This window comes from Rhipicephalus sanguineus, unplaced genomic scaffold (genome assembly GCF_013339695.2).
Source record: "Rhipicephalus sanguineus isolate Rsan-2018 unplaced genomic scaffold, BIME_Rsan_1.4 Seq9516, whole genome shotgun sequence".
In the NCBI taxonomy this organism is placed as follows: domain Eukaryota; kingdom Metazoa; phylum Arthropoda; class Arachnida; order Ixodida; family Ixodidae; genus Rhipicephalus; species Rhipicephalus sanguineus.
The window spans coordinates 5,342-21,147 of record NW_023616359.1 but is presented as its reverse complement, the minus strand read 5'-3'; the positions used below and the strand labels follow the sequence as shown (position 1 = coordinate 21,147).

At 44.2% G+C, this 15,806-nt stretch overlaps 1 protein-coding gene across 1 annotated transcript; it reads right to left on the bottom strand.

Moving 5' to 3' along the window:
* Positions 1 to 9,418: 9,418 nt before the first annotated feature.
* On the bottom strand, positions 9,419 to 14,716 carry LOC119378737 (THAP domain-containing protein 1-like; the record flags this gene model as incomplete). Its single annotated transcript, XM_037647772.1, has 2 exons — positions 9,419 to 9,946; positions 14,597 to 14,716. Coding segments are annotated over 2 exons (648 nt in total), but the record flags the coding sequence as incomplete, so codon positions are not given.
* Positions 14,717 to 15,806: the final 1,090 nt, after the last annotated feature.

Below are 15,806 nucleotides of genomic sequence, written 5' to 3'. Positions count from 1 at the left end.
TAACTGCAAAATGAGTGTGCCAATTTTCTCTAGTGGCATACACCTACAGGGTATCTTTGGATAGATTCTTGTGCAATAACTGCTGCGACTTAGATGCGTATCCCAAAGAAACTTTTTTTTTTCGCTTGTTATAGATTGAAGGCTGTGTCCAGTTTCTGTTCCGCATCTATTTTATACTGAACAGTTCTGGTAGGTGCTTGTCTTGCCCATTATTTATCAATTCTTACCTGGTCCTTGCCTCTTCGCACTCAAGTTTTCAAGTATGCCACCGTACCAACTCGCCTAACTTCCATTTGTTTATACGTGCTTTGCCATCCGCTGCAACCCGAACATGTCCTGCAGCTGTGCTCTAGTTTGTGCATTAAATTCCGGCCACGGTAGTCGCATTTCAGTGGAGAGCTACTGGCATAAAAGGAATACATTTAAAAATTTTAATCCATAAATATGGTATTTAGGCTTTTTCTGGACTTCTCAAAGGCCTTCAACCTCATTAGTCATAAAATTCTCCTCAAAAGCTGGATCATTATGGTATATAGGCTGTGCACAAATTAATCGTGTCTTACTTACTGCAACAACGCACTCAATTCGCCGTAATTGAAGGAAAACATTTAATAAAATCCATTAAAACAGGGTCCCACAAGGAAGCATCCTGGGACCATTTCTCTTTATACTTTATATTAATGAAATAGTCCGTATCGATGAATCAGTCCATTATATAATATACACTGATGATAGTTTATTTTTTCAGGCAAATGTAGCAGCGAACTAGGTAGTCGAGCGAATAACACGCTGTCTGAACTTAATGCGTGAGCTCAAGTAAATCCCTAAAACTAGCCAGAAATAAAACTAAGCTGTTTTATTTCACCCCCCGCCACACACAGGCCAGCTTCCCCATCATTTCATTTTAACTCAGAAATTGAAGTCAAAAGTTTGAAATCATTAGGCATGTATAGAAACTCGCCGAAGACAAGGAGAAGAAGAAGAAGACAGCGGGCACGGAAGAGCGCGCGCATTAATGAGCAAATAAAAAAAAGGAAGAATCTTGCTTTATCGTTCGCATCGAACGCAGTTTGTCTCGATCGTCTCGTCTCGTTTCTGCGACATGGTGCCGTGACCAGGATAGTGGCTGCTCCTCTTCTGACTGGCCACGGGATACCAGGACGAAGGACTGGCCACAGAAGACGGAAGAAGAGGAGGCCGCAGTGCGAACCGACGGCTGCGAGGCGGGACATCGACAGCTGAGAGCGGCACATACAAGGAGGACGACACAGACACGGATGAAGACTCGCCGCTGAAATCTGTAAGCGACCAGCAGTTCCTAATTTATCCAGAATGAACCGAGACGTGATTTCAAAGAAAAGAAAAACGCTGAGGACGCAAATAACAAACCTAGCAAGCGAAGCAGAAAAGAAGATTCAGGAGAATCAAGATCCCACAGCGATATCGCTACTAGCCAGCCAGATCAAAGGCATCGCAGAAATATTAAAGAAGGTGGACGAGCAGATGGAAGAGTTTGTAACGCCGGAAACAGCCGAAGCCGAGTTTGCGAAAACAACCGAGTACGAGCTGAAGATAATTAGCGTTCTGCACAACATCAATGCGTACCTTTGCCGACAAGAACAGCGCGAGACAGGGAGGGCGCAAGGCACCTCTAATGACAGTGCTAGGCAAGTGCCGCAAGCAACGGCCGTAAAGCTACCAAAGGTAGAATTAATGAAGTTTGATGGCGACAAGAGGAAGTGGCAGAGGTTTTGGCATCAGTTTGAGTCAGCTGTTCACGGGAGAACTGATTTAAACGAGAACCAGAAGTTCACCTACCTTCTGTCATCACTAACCGGGAGAGCGGCAGCTACCGTGGAGGGATTTCAATTTTCAGACAGCAACTACATGAAAGCTATCGATCTGCTCAAGCAGCGTTACGGAAAAGACGAAGCGCTTGTAGAAATGCACATGAAAGAGCTAACTAACCTGAGTACAGTAGCAAGCTGCAGTGACTATGAAGGCTTAAGAAGACTGTCAGATAAGGTACAAGTGCACACACGTGGGCTGGAATCCTTAGGCGTGAAAATCGAGTCATATGCGTCAATGCTCCTGCCGGTATTGAAAAGATCTTTACCTGTGGAGATGCACATGGCGTTCCAGCTGAGACAAAGAGAATTGGCCGGCAGATCTTCAATGCAAGACCAGAATGCAGCTAAGCATCATGAAGACACTCTGAGGTGTTTGATGAGATATATCGAAGATCAAGTAGAGTGCAGAGAGGAATTGGGCGAACGGAAGGAAAGCTACGGCAACAAATCTGATGGTAGACAACAGAAAAGAACAGTTAATTTTCAGAGTACAGCCGCAAAGTTTTGCATATTTTGTGAGACCAACACCCACTATACGGATGACTGTAGGAAAACTATGACGCATGAAGAGAAGAAAATGAAGCTAAAAGCGTCAAATAGATGTTTCCGTTGCACGAGACCTCGACATACCGCCAAAATATGCAAGGCAAACATAAGGTGTAAAATATGTGGGAAATGGCATGCAACGTCCATGTGTCGGAGAAAAGAACTTACAGCTCAATGTACAGCGGCCGTGCAAGGCACAGATGAAAATAAGGAAGAGCGAGAGTCTACATGCCAATATATGAACATATCATCAAGCATTTTTCTACAGACTGCAGTGGCACTAGCAGAAGGTAGAAACAAGTCATGCTATTGTCGGGTTCTGTTAGACACCGGAAGCCAAAGAACGTTCATTCTTAAGAGCTTATCGGAGAAACTTGGTTGTCCGGTCAAAGGAAAAGAAAGGCTGACGATAGGCTCTTTCGGAGGCGGACAAGATGAAAAGACTATGAATTCGGTTGAAGTTAAACTTAGAAGTGCATACAATGGCGAAGAAGTTTTGTTGGAAGCACTAGAAGTTGATGTAATATCAAGAGAAAGAATACCATTCCTGCCAGTCTCACTGAAGAAGAAGTACGAGGACGATGGATTAAAGCTGGCTGACGGCCTTTATACAAGCACCGACTGCAGAGAAATCGGAATCCTTGTTGGATCAGACCAGTATTGGCAAATAATGACCGGAGGCATTCGAAAACTGGAAGAGAAGTTGACAGCAGCAGAGACCATATTCGGCTGGACGGTGCAGGGCAAAGCCAAGTTAGCTGCAACATTAATGAAAAGGTCAACCGTTATGGTACTTCACGTTGAAGTAGAAAAATCTGACATACAGGCAGAACTAAGGCATTTCTGGGATATTGAAACAATCGGCATAAAGGGCACCGAGCAAGATGCAAAGACAGAAGAAGATGTGATGGAGTACTTCAACAGGAACTTGAAGTATGAAGAGAAGAGATACTCGGTACGACTTCCATGGAAAGACAACGTGGAGCTCGATGAAAACAAGAGTGTAGCAATGACCAGACTGAAACAGCTCACTCGAAGGTTACGGAAGGACGAAAGTATAATGCGGCGTTACGACAGTGCCATCAGAGAATATTTGAATAGTGGAGTGGCAGAAGTGGCCGAGGACCAAAGTGCAACACTGACACACTGCTACTATATGCCGCACCAAGCCGTAATCAGGGAAGATCGTCAAACTACAAAAATAAGAATAGTATTTGATGCATCCTCATCGTCCAAAAAAGGGTTATCTTTAAACGACAACCTCGAAACTGGACCGAATCTTAATTGCGATCTTGTGCACATGCTGATGAACTTCCGACACCATCGCATTGCAATGACAGCTGATATTGAAAAGGCATTCTTACAAATTTTGGTACATGAGGAAGACAGAGACGCACTGCGTTTTCTTTGGTGGGACAGACTTCCGAGTGGAAGCGATGCAAGAGTTGTAACTTGGCGAATGTCAAGAGTAACGTTTGGCACTGCGCCGAGTACGTTCCTGCTGGCAGCAACAGTGCAACACCACCTCAGCAAGTTGGAGGATAAGTTTCCGGAGACCATTAAGCAGCTGAGGAGCAACATCTACGTCGACGACGTGATAATGGGAGCCGAATCACCCGAAGAAGCCGAAAAACTTTACCGGGAGTCAAAAGAGATCTTCCAAGAGGCGTCAATGACCCTGAGAAAGTTCAATACGAATGAGCCTCGATTGCAACAAACTATAAAGAAGGAAGAGGAAAATGCAAGCGTCGGAGCTTCCACCCAAATAAAGGTTCTTGGCATCAGATGGGATTTCAAGGAAGACAGACTGTACCTACCATCGTTTGAAATAAAGACATAGATACAAGCGGTACATTAACGAAGAGGCAAATGTTACAGCTCACAGCAAGGATATACGATCCGCTGGAGTCTTCACTCCATTCACGGTAACAGCCAAGCGAGAATTGCAAAACATGTGGAGGAAAGGAACGTCTTGGGATGACGTACTACCAGATGACGAAACGGAGTTGTGGAGGAAATGGACTCAAGAGCTGGAATCCATTCAAGAGTTCAGTGTACCAAGATGGATTGATGTGAAACAGAGGAGGAAACCTATTCACACGGAACTTCATTTGTTTTCCGATGCAAGCCCATATGCATACGGAACAGCAGCCTACTTAGTAAATGACTACGAGAGTGAAAAAGAGGCTGATATACTCATTGCAAAAGGACGAATAGCGCCAATGAAAGAAATGTCGTTGCCGCGACTCGAGCTGATGGCTGCATTGCTGTCGGCACGTCTCTCGGAATACATCAGAAGTGGCTTTGTAAGGAAGATTGACGAAACAAGATATTGGACGGACTCGACCATTGTTCTCAGTTGGTTAAATGGACAGAAAAAGAGGGACATCTTTGTAGAAAATAGGGTGAAGGAGATAAAGGAGAAAACAAAGCTGTCAGAGTGGAAATACATTGCAAGTGAAGAGAACCCCGCTGATCTCATGACCAGAGGTGTGAGCGCAAAGAGTTTGATACAGTCGGAACTATGGTGGCATGGTCCGAAGTGGCTTGTTACGGAAAACAGGACTACAGTGAAGACGGAGACGGGAGAAAACGTCGAAAGTAGCGAATGCTATGCGACTAACTCATGCGTGCCAATTCCGGCAGTGATCGACGCGGAGAAGTATGGAACGTACATCCGATTGCTCAGGGTAACAGCTTGGGTTCTGAGATACATACAGATTATAAGAAAGAAGAAACGGATAATTGGAGATCTGAGCTATGAGGAACTGAGGAATGCAGAGTCGACGATAATAAAAATAGAGCAACGACAAATACGGGAACATATCACACTGAACAAGAGCAACAATACTAAGACAACAAGGATGTTTCTTTATGGCAGGGAAGTCTTCGAAGATGATCAAGGGCTGATAAGACACAAGGGTCGCCTGTCTCAGAGCGGATTAACCTACAACGAAAAACATCCAATTGTGCTACCAAAGTGGACGGCCGGTACGAAGCTGCTAGTACGACATGTTCATCAACTCGCGTTGCACGGAGGAGTAAGCGCAACGCTTTCGCAGCTTAGAACCAAGTATTGGATAATCCAAGGAAGGCAGCTGGTGAAGAATGTAATTCACGGATGTTTAAAGTGCCAACGATTTGACGCCAGACCGATTCAGCAAGAAACAGCACCCCTTCCTGCCGACAGAGTCAACGAGCGACAACCATTTGAAGTGACTGGTGTGGATTTTGCAGGCCCGATGCTTATAAAGGACGCAGTGAAAGGCACGAGAAAACTGTACATCACAGTGTTCGTGTGCGCAACAACGAGAGCTGTACATCTCGAACTTGTGGACAATTGTAAGACAGACGCATTTCTACATGCATTCAGAAGATTTACCGCGAGAAGAGGCCTATGTCGCACAATATACAGTGACAACGCAAGGACGTTCAAGAAGGCCAACAGAGAAATCAATCGCATGCTCAAAGAATTACAAGAAGAAGTCTCTGCAAGAGTTAGGCAAGGAGATCAAATAAAATGGAAGTATATCGCCGAACAAGCACCATGGTGGGGAGGCTTCTATGAAAGGATAATACGAAGCATGAAATCATCAATGAGGAAAGTCATCGGAAAGAGACTGCTAACCAGAGAAGAGATGGAAACAATCACCACTGAAGTTGAAGCTGTGCTTAATAACAGACCGTTGACTTATGTATACAGCGAACCGGATGAGCCGCTACCTATTGTGCCGGCTGACATAATAGGTGGAAAATACAGGCTTCCAGGCAATAACGAAGATCAACACGAAGCCAACATTGAAGAAATCTGGAGAAATCGACAAAAGGTCACGAAAGACTGGTGGAAAAGATGGAACAAAGAATATCTGAAAGAACTGAGAGAGCAAGCTAACGCAAGTAAACAAGCAACGAGAGTGAACCGAGGAGATATCGTACTGCTCGGTTCACGCACTCCTAAATCACTCTGGAACCTGGCTAAAGTCATGGAAGTTTATTCGGGAGTCGACGGGAAGACGCGCTCCTGTCTTTTGAAAACCAACGGAAAACTCATTCGGAGACCTATACAACATATCTACCAACTTGAAGGTTGTTTCGAATGACGAGAAGAAAACTTCATGCGGGCCGGAACCTATAGAAACTCGCCGAAGACAAGGAGAAGAAGAAGAAGACAGCGGGCACGGAAGAGCGCGCGCATTAATGAGCAAATAAAAAAAAGGAAGAATCTTGCTTTATCGTTCGCATCGAACGCAGTTTGTCTCGATCGTCTCGTCTCGTTTCTGCGACAGCATGTATTTTTCACATCACATGGGACGATCACGTGAACCATATTATCAGTAAACTATCTAGGACAATTGGCATTATGCGCCGCCATTTGCTGCTACTTTCCTGCTTCTGTTAACATGCATATATAATTCGTTGTTTCGCCTTTATTGAATTATGCCTTTCTTGTATGGTTCGGCAACAACAATCGTAAACATCAGCAACAGTCTTGCAAAAGAATGAGCTTTGCATCTAGCCTGTAAAGTGCCATATCGCTGCCACACAGCAGACTAATTTAAAAAGCACCGTATCATTCAGGTTGCATCAATACACGATTACAACCTATGTCGTCTATATAAGCTCGTTTTATTGAAAATTAATGATACCCTGCAGAATAGCGAGGTAAAGAAAAACTTCCCTGCTTATAAAGTACGTCAACCTGAAGTGTGGAACATATCGAGATGCAGAACAAATTACGAAATAAATGTTCAATTTTCAACTGCCTTCACTTCTAAACCGCATAACAAGGAACACAAAATTAACATATCTAGCATATCACCAAACAACTGCAATAATGTTTGTATAATGATGTGCTATGACGACTACTGTTTTTTCTATGCCCTGCATTGTAAATTTTATTTTCTTTTTAACCACCTATGAATTCAGATATATTTCTTTAGTAGGATTACTTACTTAGCCGCATGCTTCTTTGCTATCCTGTGTACTAGGGGGTCAGGGCTCCTCAAGCTGTCCGAACAGCTTTTATCTGCCCTCCTCGTAACATGTTTCTTGTTGCGGAATAAAATTTCAATTTCAGAACCCAAAGAAATAAAAATTAATCTGGCGCCAGTGTGATTTTACTCATGTACCTACTGTGAACTGGAAAAGATAATCCACTCAGTGAAATGTGCTTTGCCATTTACAACTGAGAGCAATGCACCATTTCTCTGGCCAAAGTTGTTGCGTAGAATATATGCTGTTAACTGACTGTTCTTTAAACCAACACTAAACAGCACAAACAACAGTTACACTTATCTATGTATTATTAACTTTTTGCCTTGAATGTATTTGCAGGTACGGAACTCTGAATGAGCCACGAGCAGTGCAGCGGTATGTACAGTCTATGGACCATATCGGCCGCAAGGTAATCGTTCACACCTGTGGGCTCATGGTGCGCCCCGCTTCCCCATGGCTGGGTGCCACACCAGACCGCGTCGTGTACGACGTTCACGAAGATCCACCTTTTGGTTTGATTGAGGTGAAGTGCCCTTGGAGCAAGAGGTCATCTAGTCTGCAAGAAGCACTCGCCTCACCTGATTTTTTTATTGAAGTGGTAAATGGCATTCCGCACCTGAAAGAATCAAGTGACTACTATGCACAAGTGATGGGACAGATGTTCTGTGCAGGACTTCTCTGGACGCACTTTATAGTATATGCAGAAGCATGGATGATTGTGTGCAGAGTTGAGTTTTGTTGTGACACCTGGGCAGCAATCAGATCAAGATTGGACAACTTCTATTTCGAACAAGCTCTGCCCTATTTAAGCTCTCTTGAGCAGACTTGAACTGGAAATAATTGTGCCGAAGTGCATGCCAGGATGCGAGTGCAATAAACAAAACCAGTTTTGAAAGTGAAACGGTGTTTATTGTATCTTCTATGGCATTCTGTCTCAACTACTTAAGCTGCCTCTATGAATATACACAAGGAAAAGGTTAGCTTCAGCATTCTAAGCTAGCAGCTATGTATGGGCTGCACAGGGCTTTCCTGAACACATGTAAAAATTTTAGAGATAAACAGTTAAATAAAAATACATAAGACTTAAGAGATTGCTGATACAAACAGTTAATAGAAATAATAGTACTTTAAGAGCTCTTTAGCAGGGTGTTTGGAAGTTAGTTAGGAGAGCACACACAGTCCACACTTGGTTGATGATAGGTGCAATCGTGATGGGAATTCTTCGATCGAATATGTGAAAACACTTAATCCTTTGGATGCGTCTTTCCACATGAATGCGTAGAGATGCAATGGCTTCTGTCTGGGCAACTTGTTCTTCTGTGAATTGTGGTGTTCTCAAAAATGGTGGCATGTTCAGCTGCACCCCAAGAGGTTCAAGAAGGTCCCTGATGGTGAACCCCTTATCAGCCATCACAACATCTCCTTGTTCAAATGGAAGCTCGAGAAAACGACTTCTTTTCACAAGCTCCCTGTCTGAAACACTGCCTGTCACAAGTGGTGACAGAAAAGTAAGAGCCCCGTCAGGGGAAACGCCAACCAGTCCCTTGAAAGTATTGCTCGATTTATAGTTAGAGTAGGTCTCTGACTGTAGTACGAAGGAACTTGGGACTTCACATTTTATCTCGGTAGCATCAATTATTACCCTAGTCTTTGGATACTTTTTCTTGAACTCATCAGGCATGTTTCTGTCAACAACAGTTCGTGACGGCCACATTGGCAGGTCTGTGAACCTGTCGAACATGTGATTAATCCAGTCATTGAAAAGACGGCTTACTGTGCTTTGGTGAATGTTAAAACGATGTCCGAGGTCCTTTTGAAAAAGGCCTAGCCTCAAGTTCACGAGAACCATAAAAAGCTGGTTCTCGATGGTGAGCACTGGAGGCCTACCGACTCCCCTTTTCAGATTCGGTGCATTTTCGTCCTCCTCCTTCAGGTCAGGTTTAAGATAGTGAAGCAGCTTGATGAAATCACCATATGATGACAGGCCGGTATAAAACTGAAAATCTTCATCATTGTCTTTAAATTGCTCAATGCAAAAATTGTGCTGCAGCCTTTTCAAGATAACTGCATCTCTGCATGAGTAGACACACTCTTTCTTCAAGCTTTGCAATTTTTGCCTTTGCTTGTGCCAACTCATTTTGTAGTTGTGCTGTGTGTTGCTGAAGCAACGCTTCGAAGTCACATGGGGGTTCTGCATCTTCACAAGCATCTGGCAGCATGCCTTGCTCAATGTTTTCACTATTTTCTGCGATTGCTGTGTCTTTGTCCACTGTGTCCTGCACAAACATGGCACGAAGAGGATTCTTCATGGTTGGGGCAGGTCGGGCTTTTGGTGGCTTTCTTTTTTTGATGGCTTTCTTGAATGCAAACACGGATGGAACTGCATTCTCTTGTAGCATTCGGCGGCCACTAACAATGTTCTTGAGGAAGTCTTCTTCATTGAAGTGCCTGGAACACACACGGGCTGTTCTAATATTAAATGGTGGCTCCCTCTTGATCGCAGCCAGCCATCTTTTCCGGAGGCTGCTGTCATCAGGAATGCAGTGAAATGACACCTGAAAGAATTAAGAGTTGCATGAGACTCGCATGTCTGAAATACTGATAATTCTCGGGTGGATTTATATATAAGTGAATTTATTTACGTCATGTAACTAAGATGGAAATAAGGAAGCGCAACTGACCTCCATCAATGAGCACTTTCTGGGCTGTTTTTCTTAACTCTTACTGCAGTGTACATGTGCGTTGTAAATGTGGTTGCAAATCAAGCTTGTCTCTTTTCCATTTCATAAAACTGATGCTTTGCTCTAGTGTAAAATTATGTACTAAACACAAATTATGTGCGTTCAAATTGTCAAGAATTTATGCATCCACACGTCGAAAGTGAACACGAAGGGTGTTGTTATAAAACATAAGTGTCGATTGGCTGGTATTGATGCGTTATCATTCCGAGCTGTGCTGGTAACTAACATTTTAGGTCAGTATAAAAACATACGTCTCACTCTGTTCCTCTCGGAGCCTATGACAGTCTTGCGGGCTTAACAGCAGTGCTGCAACGCTCAACTTTGAGATGCCGAGGCAACGCTCAACAGCAACTACTTTAGCGCAACCCACAAACACGTTTGAACGGTTGAATTTAATCAATGTACCGAAAAAGTATTTTGAATGCGAAGCATTTCTTGTGAACTTCTGCAACTTTGAGCGTATCTACCTAGCCGCCTACGACTTGTGCTCCCGTGGCTGTTTTGTTAATGGGATGTATACCAAAATCGGTATCACGTGACATGACTGTATGACCAACATAAATGGCAGGTCATAAACATGAAAATCATGACATGCATGTCATGAATGACATGATTTACATGCCTTGGTGCTCTTGCGGTCATTTCGTTAACTTGATATATACCAAAATTGGTTCTGTTCGACGTGACTGTATGAAAACATAAATGGCAGGTGGTAACACAGCAATCATGACATGCATGTCATGAACAGCATCATTTACATGCCACTGTCTTGGCGCTCTTGCAGTGTTCACTAGCTTGATATACACCGAAGTTGGTAATATGAGGCGTGACTGTATGACGAACATGAATGGCAGGTGGTAAAATGAAAATCACAATACGCATGTGATGTACGGCATGATTTGAATTACACACTCATGATGGGCTCGAGGCCGTTTCACGAGCATGACATATACCAAAACTGGTATGGTGTGACATGACTATACGACAAACATAAACAAGTGGTAACATGAAAATCATGACATGCATGTCATGTGAAACATGTTTTACATGCCACGCTCAGGATATGCTGGTGGCCGCTTCGCTAGCTTCACATGTACCGAAATTTGTATCGGGTGACATGACTCTATGACGAACATTAATGACAGGTAAAACATGAACATGATGAAATACATGTCATGTACGGAATGATTTAAATGCCACGCTCATGGTGCTCTCACGGTCGTTTCGTCAGTGTGATATACACCAAAATTGGTGTGGCGTGACGTGACTGCATGACGAACATATATGAGAGATCGCAACATCAAAATTTTGGCAGGCATGACTTACATGACCCGCTCATGCCATGAATGCCTTGATTTGCCTACGAAAAAAAAACAATGCGGTGACCATATTTATTCGAATGTAACGCAAGTTTTTTTCAATATTTTTCCTACCTAAAGTTGACCCTCGCTTACAATCAAATATCGAAATACATACCAAACACCTATTTTTTTTCCTGGACGCAATGAAAAGTCATCCCCTGCGTTACAGTTGTGTTCGCGTTACAATCGAGTAAACACGGTACATCGATTCCCACAATGCGTGGGATCTGCCAATTTTTGCCATAGGAGCAAGTCACTCCTGAGGTGTCTGATAACGTGCCGTAGCACATCGAATGCTTGAAAAATGTGTGCAGTGATGCGCAAGCCATCCCACTAAACGGCAGCTTGTCACGCGCACTCGAGAATTGAAAACGAAACTACAGAAAAGAGAGATGCTTTAGCACCACCGGTTCGTTATCGGAATCCACTGATGACGTGCACTAGCTTCCCATTCTGCGTGTGCCGTTACCGAAACGTAAACAAAACAGCACATTCAATGAAATGCAGGCACGCGCGAGTAGCCGCGATAGAGCTCGTTGCGTGAAGGTGGGCTTCTGTGTGAAGCGAAATCGCCTTCACTTGGTAAACGGCTGCTGGCGAAAACGTTGCAAAAACTGCCTCGCTTCGGCATGCAGCAACTTGGGAGAACACAAGTGCAGATGCTATTACACGTCTTATTTGCTTAGAAAGGCGAACGCAAACACGTCATTCGGGAGCAGTAGCCGGAGCACATGCTGGAAACGTCGACAGCCAGGAAAAATAACGAGGGGCAGTTTACTGCTTACCTTTTTTCCTTCAGCATCCCGAGTTCCTCTCTGTGTGCAGCAAGGGACGCAGCAATACGTCGGCATTGCGGTTGATATCCACTGCACGGCTCACGTCGATACGCGTTACATATACGTACGTACACGCACGCAGACTGTGCGGACTGCGCCGCGCTTAGCCTCTAATATGGCGGCTATGCTTACGGCGGCCGATAGATGGCAGCAATTTTGCATAAGGTCTATAGCTAGAAAATTAGCATCATCATGAACCGGCACGCGCGCAATGACCGACCGCTCAAGCATTCTGTATACACAAGGTTAACAAGAGAAGCTGAATGAGTGAGTGAGAATGACATTATTCTAAACATCCTGAGAAAGCCGACCCGAGGCCGTTAGGGCCCCGAAGTCAGCCTGGTGATCCCGCCCACGATAGCGCCGGCAGCGGAAGGCTTGTAGCGATGTCCCGGGCCCTATGGACCGCCTGTAGTTGCTGCTTGTAGTCGTCGCTCGTGAGGACTTCCTGCCAAGACTCTTGGGTGCTCAGTTGTGCTGAGCTGTGGGTAGGGCACAGCTAGAGCATGTGTTCGAAATTAGAATATGAATTCTTGCAAAGTGAGCATGCGCAAGGTGTGTCGGGGTCGACTCTGTGTAAGATGGACGGTGTTATGTACCGTTCATTGAAGCCATAGCGCTGTTTAGACAGGGACCACAGAAAGAGGACGGGACGTGCGCTCAATGGCTTCAATAAACGTTACAAACCAACTAGCGCAAAAGTCTGTTCTCTTGGTGTTATGTACGTGCGCGTTTGCGGTCTTCTGAGCGTTAGTGCTTGTGCATTGTAAAATGTTGGATGCGGTGCTGGGAACGTGCGTCTTTGTCCCCAGTAATGTGAAGTGATTCCGTGGTATATGAGTGCTTGATCTTTGCTGCTGAAATTCTCGTAGCGCCCTCCCCCCCCCTCCTTCCCTCTGGAGGGGTCGTTGTCCGCGGCGCGGCGTGTGATTTCACACGCCAGACGGTTGACCTTCTCGTTGGGGTTGCAGTGGTCGCGTCTAGGTATCTGGCCCATGTGCGCTGGGAGCCAGCATATGTTGATCTGGGCTTCTATAAGGCGCGAAAGCGGGCCACAACACGGATGCGCCCAAGTGAAGCTGAAACGTCCCCAGGAGCTCTGCTGTGATCCAGCCTTGCGCGGCTTTTTGCAAGCTGCGCAGATTTTTTGTTTGTAAACGACGCTGTGCTCTCTACTCTAACGCTGTGAACATGCGTGTTTCTCGCCTCCGCTAAACTGAGCTCCCAACATGTGGTGACCCGGATGTGATGGCTACGGGCACTTGATTCCTAGGAGAAAGGAGCGACGCAGGGTTGCCACAAGCCCCTGCTTGTAGTGCGCGGAGCAGCCTTTGATAATTCGTTGAACTGACATTGGAGGGCACTAAAAGAGGCGCGCGGTAGGCGGTAGTAACGCGGTATCTTTTTTTTTTTCAGGTATTGCTCCACTTAAAGAAAGGCTAAAAAAAAACGACGAACGCAGCAGTTATCTCAGCATATCTGAAAAAATTCTGATCAGATGTTTTTGAACAGGTGCTACAATTTTGTATTTAATATTGTTCATTGAGTTACTCTTTCAAAACTTCATCAAAATTTTTATGAATTATCGAGCTTGGCGGATTGAAAGAAAAAAAATATCATGAGGTGCTGTATGAGGCTCAGAATACTGTGCCAATTTGATACGCATGGTGCCTATGTTTGTTTTTTAATACTTATTGCAATTTAGCTGAAAGACCCTGTACACCTAGGCGTGAAGTCTGCAATACTTGTCATTCGATCCGCATATTGGTGGGTAAGTGGTTTAGATGGTTCGAAGTTATGTTGAAAAAAGTACTGATCGCAACAAAAAAGACCACACACGAGAAAGAGCGGTACAATGCACTTACGAGAATCTTAAAAATCTATTGAACTGACTACATTTTGGGTGGTCGCGCATGCGGTGCCCTTCATGTATGTGTATGCTGTGTTATTTCTTTAGTTGCGTTCTTTGTTGCCATTAATATGCCCAGAGAACCATAATTCATGTAACAACACTGCAGCTTGTTTGTGCTTTATGTTATAAAGGCTAGGCACCCACACAGGAACCAAGTAAACAAGGAGCCCGAATAAAAATGTCAATCGTGAGTGCAGCGCCGTGTTCTCGTGGTCCCTTTTTTACCTTATCTGTGTGCAGGTGCACTGCCATTCTGAAATGAACCACTAATAAGTCTAGCAAACCGCATAGTCGGCGCTGCTGTCTCTCTTTCAGGAGCCGTAAGCCTTTCTGAGTCGAGAGAGTGTCAGTGCACCCATGGTGCCCAGACACCGTCGTGGTATTCCGGGGCGCCTCGGGGATCGAGTGTGTCGTCCACGGGTGGCACCACGGTCTCGTTGTAGGCCTCCAGCTTCTCCAACAGCATGGACAAGATCTGCGCAAAAAATCGCTGTTAGTTCACGAAAGAACATGCACAAAATACTTGCACTAGAGCATGCATACTAAGCCGGTATAAAAAAAAAGAAAGAACGTACGTTATGGAGGAGAACACGCACTAATTAATCGTAATTGAAAAGCGTAACGATGTTCAGTACGAACACGGACACAGAGATAAAATACAATAATTTCAATTGTATGAAATACGATACTTTCATAAAATAAAACTTGAAATTCGGCGAGATCGTGCATAGCTAATGTGAAATTTTTGAGCGCAATAAACAAGACATTCACAAGAACGAGAGAAACAGGACGCGCGCTACTTTCATCTAACTTTATTTGCGGCTTCGCATGCAAATACATGCGGAAAACACGCATGCGCAGAAAATCAAATGCGTTGTCACAAACACCGTTTTCACTTACAATAACATACAAAATTTCAATAAATCGCTCTCATTCTACCATTCAGCAACATGGCTATCAGAGGTTTGTACGTCCAGAACTGGAATGTACTTCATCGATCTGATCTCATCAAAAATACCTAATAGATTATCTGGAATTCATCCAAAATTGTGAAGCCTGCTTTTCTAACTTCTAGTTATAGCAGGGCGGTCTATTATAATCGTGATTCTAGCATCATCCAAATTAAACGAGATATTTTCCTTACTAACTTGGATTCCCGCCGCTCTGTTACCCTCCTAGGCATGTTTCATAAATACTACTAAAACTCGAGGACCAGCCGTCTCTCGCTTGAAATTCCGTCACGTACATCTAATCGAATTCATAATCACCTCAGTTTCAAGCGCATTTTTTACCGCACGCGGTCATTTAATATTTCTGCATTGCCGTGCGCCATCGCACTATGAAATAATTCTCCAGATGACACTGTTTCCTTAAAAAAATGGCGCCAAATTTCGTGAGCACTTCTATCTTTTCATGTTCTCTTGACTTTTTATAACGATGTTGTTCCCTTTTTCTTTGTCTTTTACTACATTTGCTTATAGTGTTTCTCCTTCCTTTCAGTGTACAAATTTGTTTGTTTCGCCTTCGAAGTAGTTCCTTTTAACTTTTTTATTGTCATCCTTGTG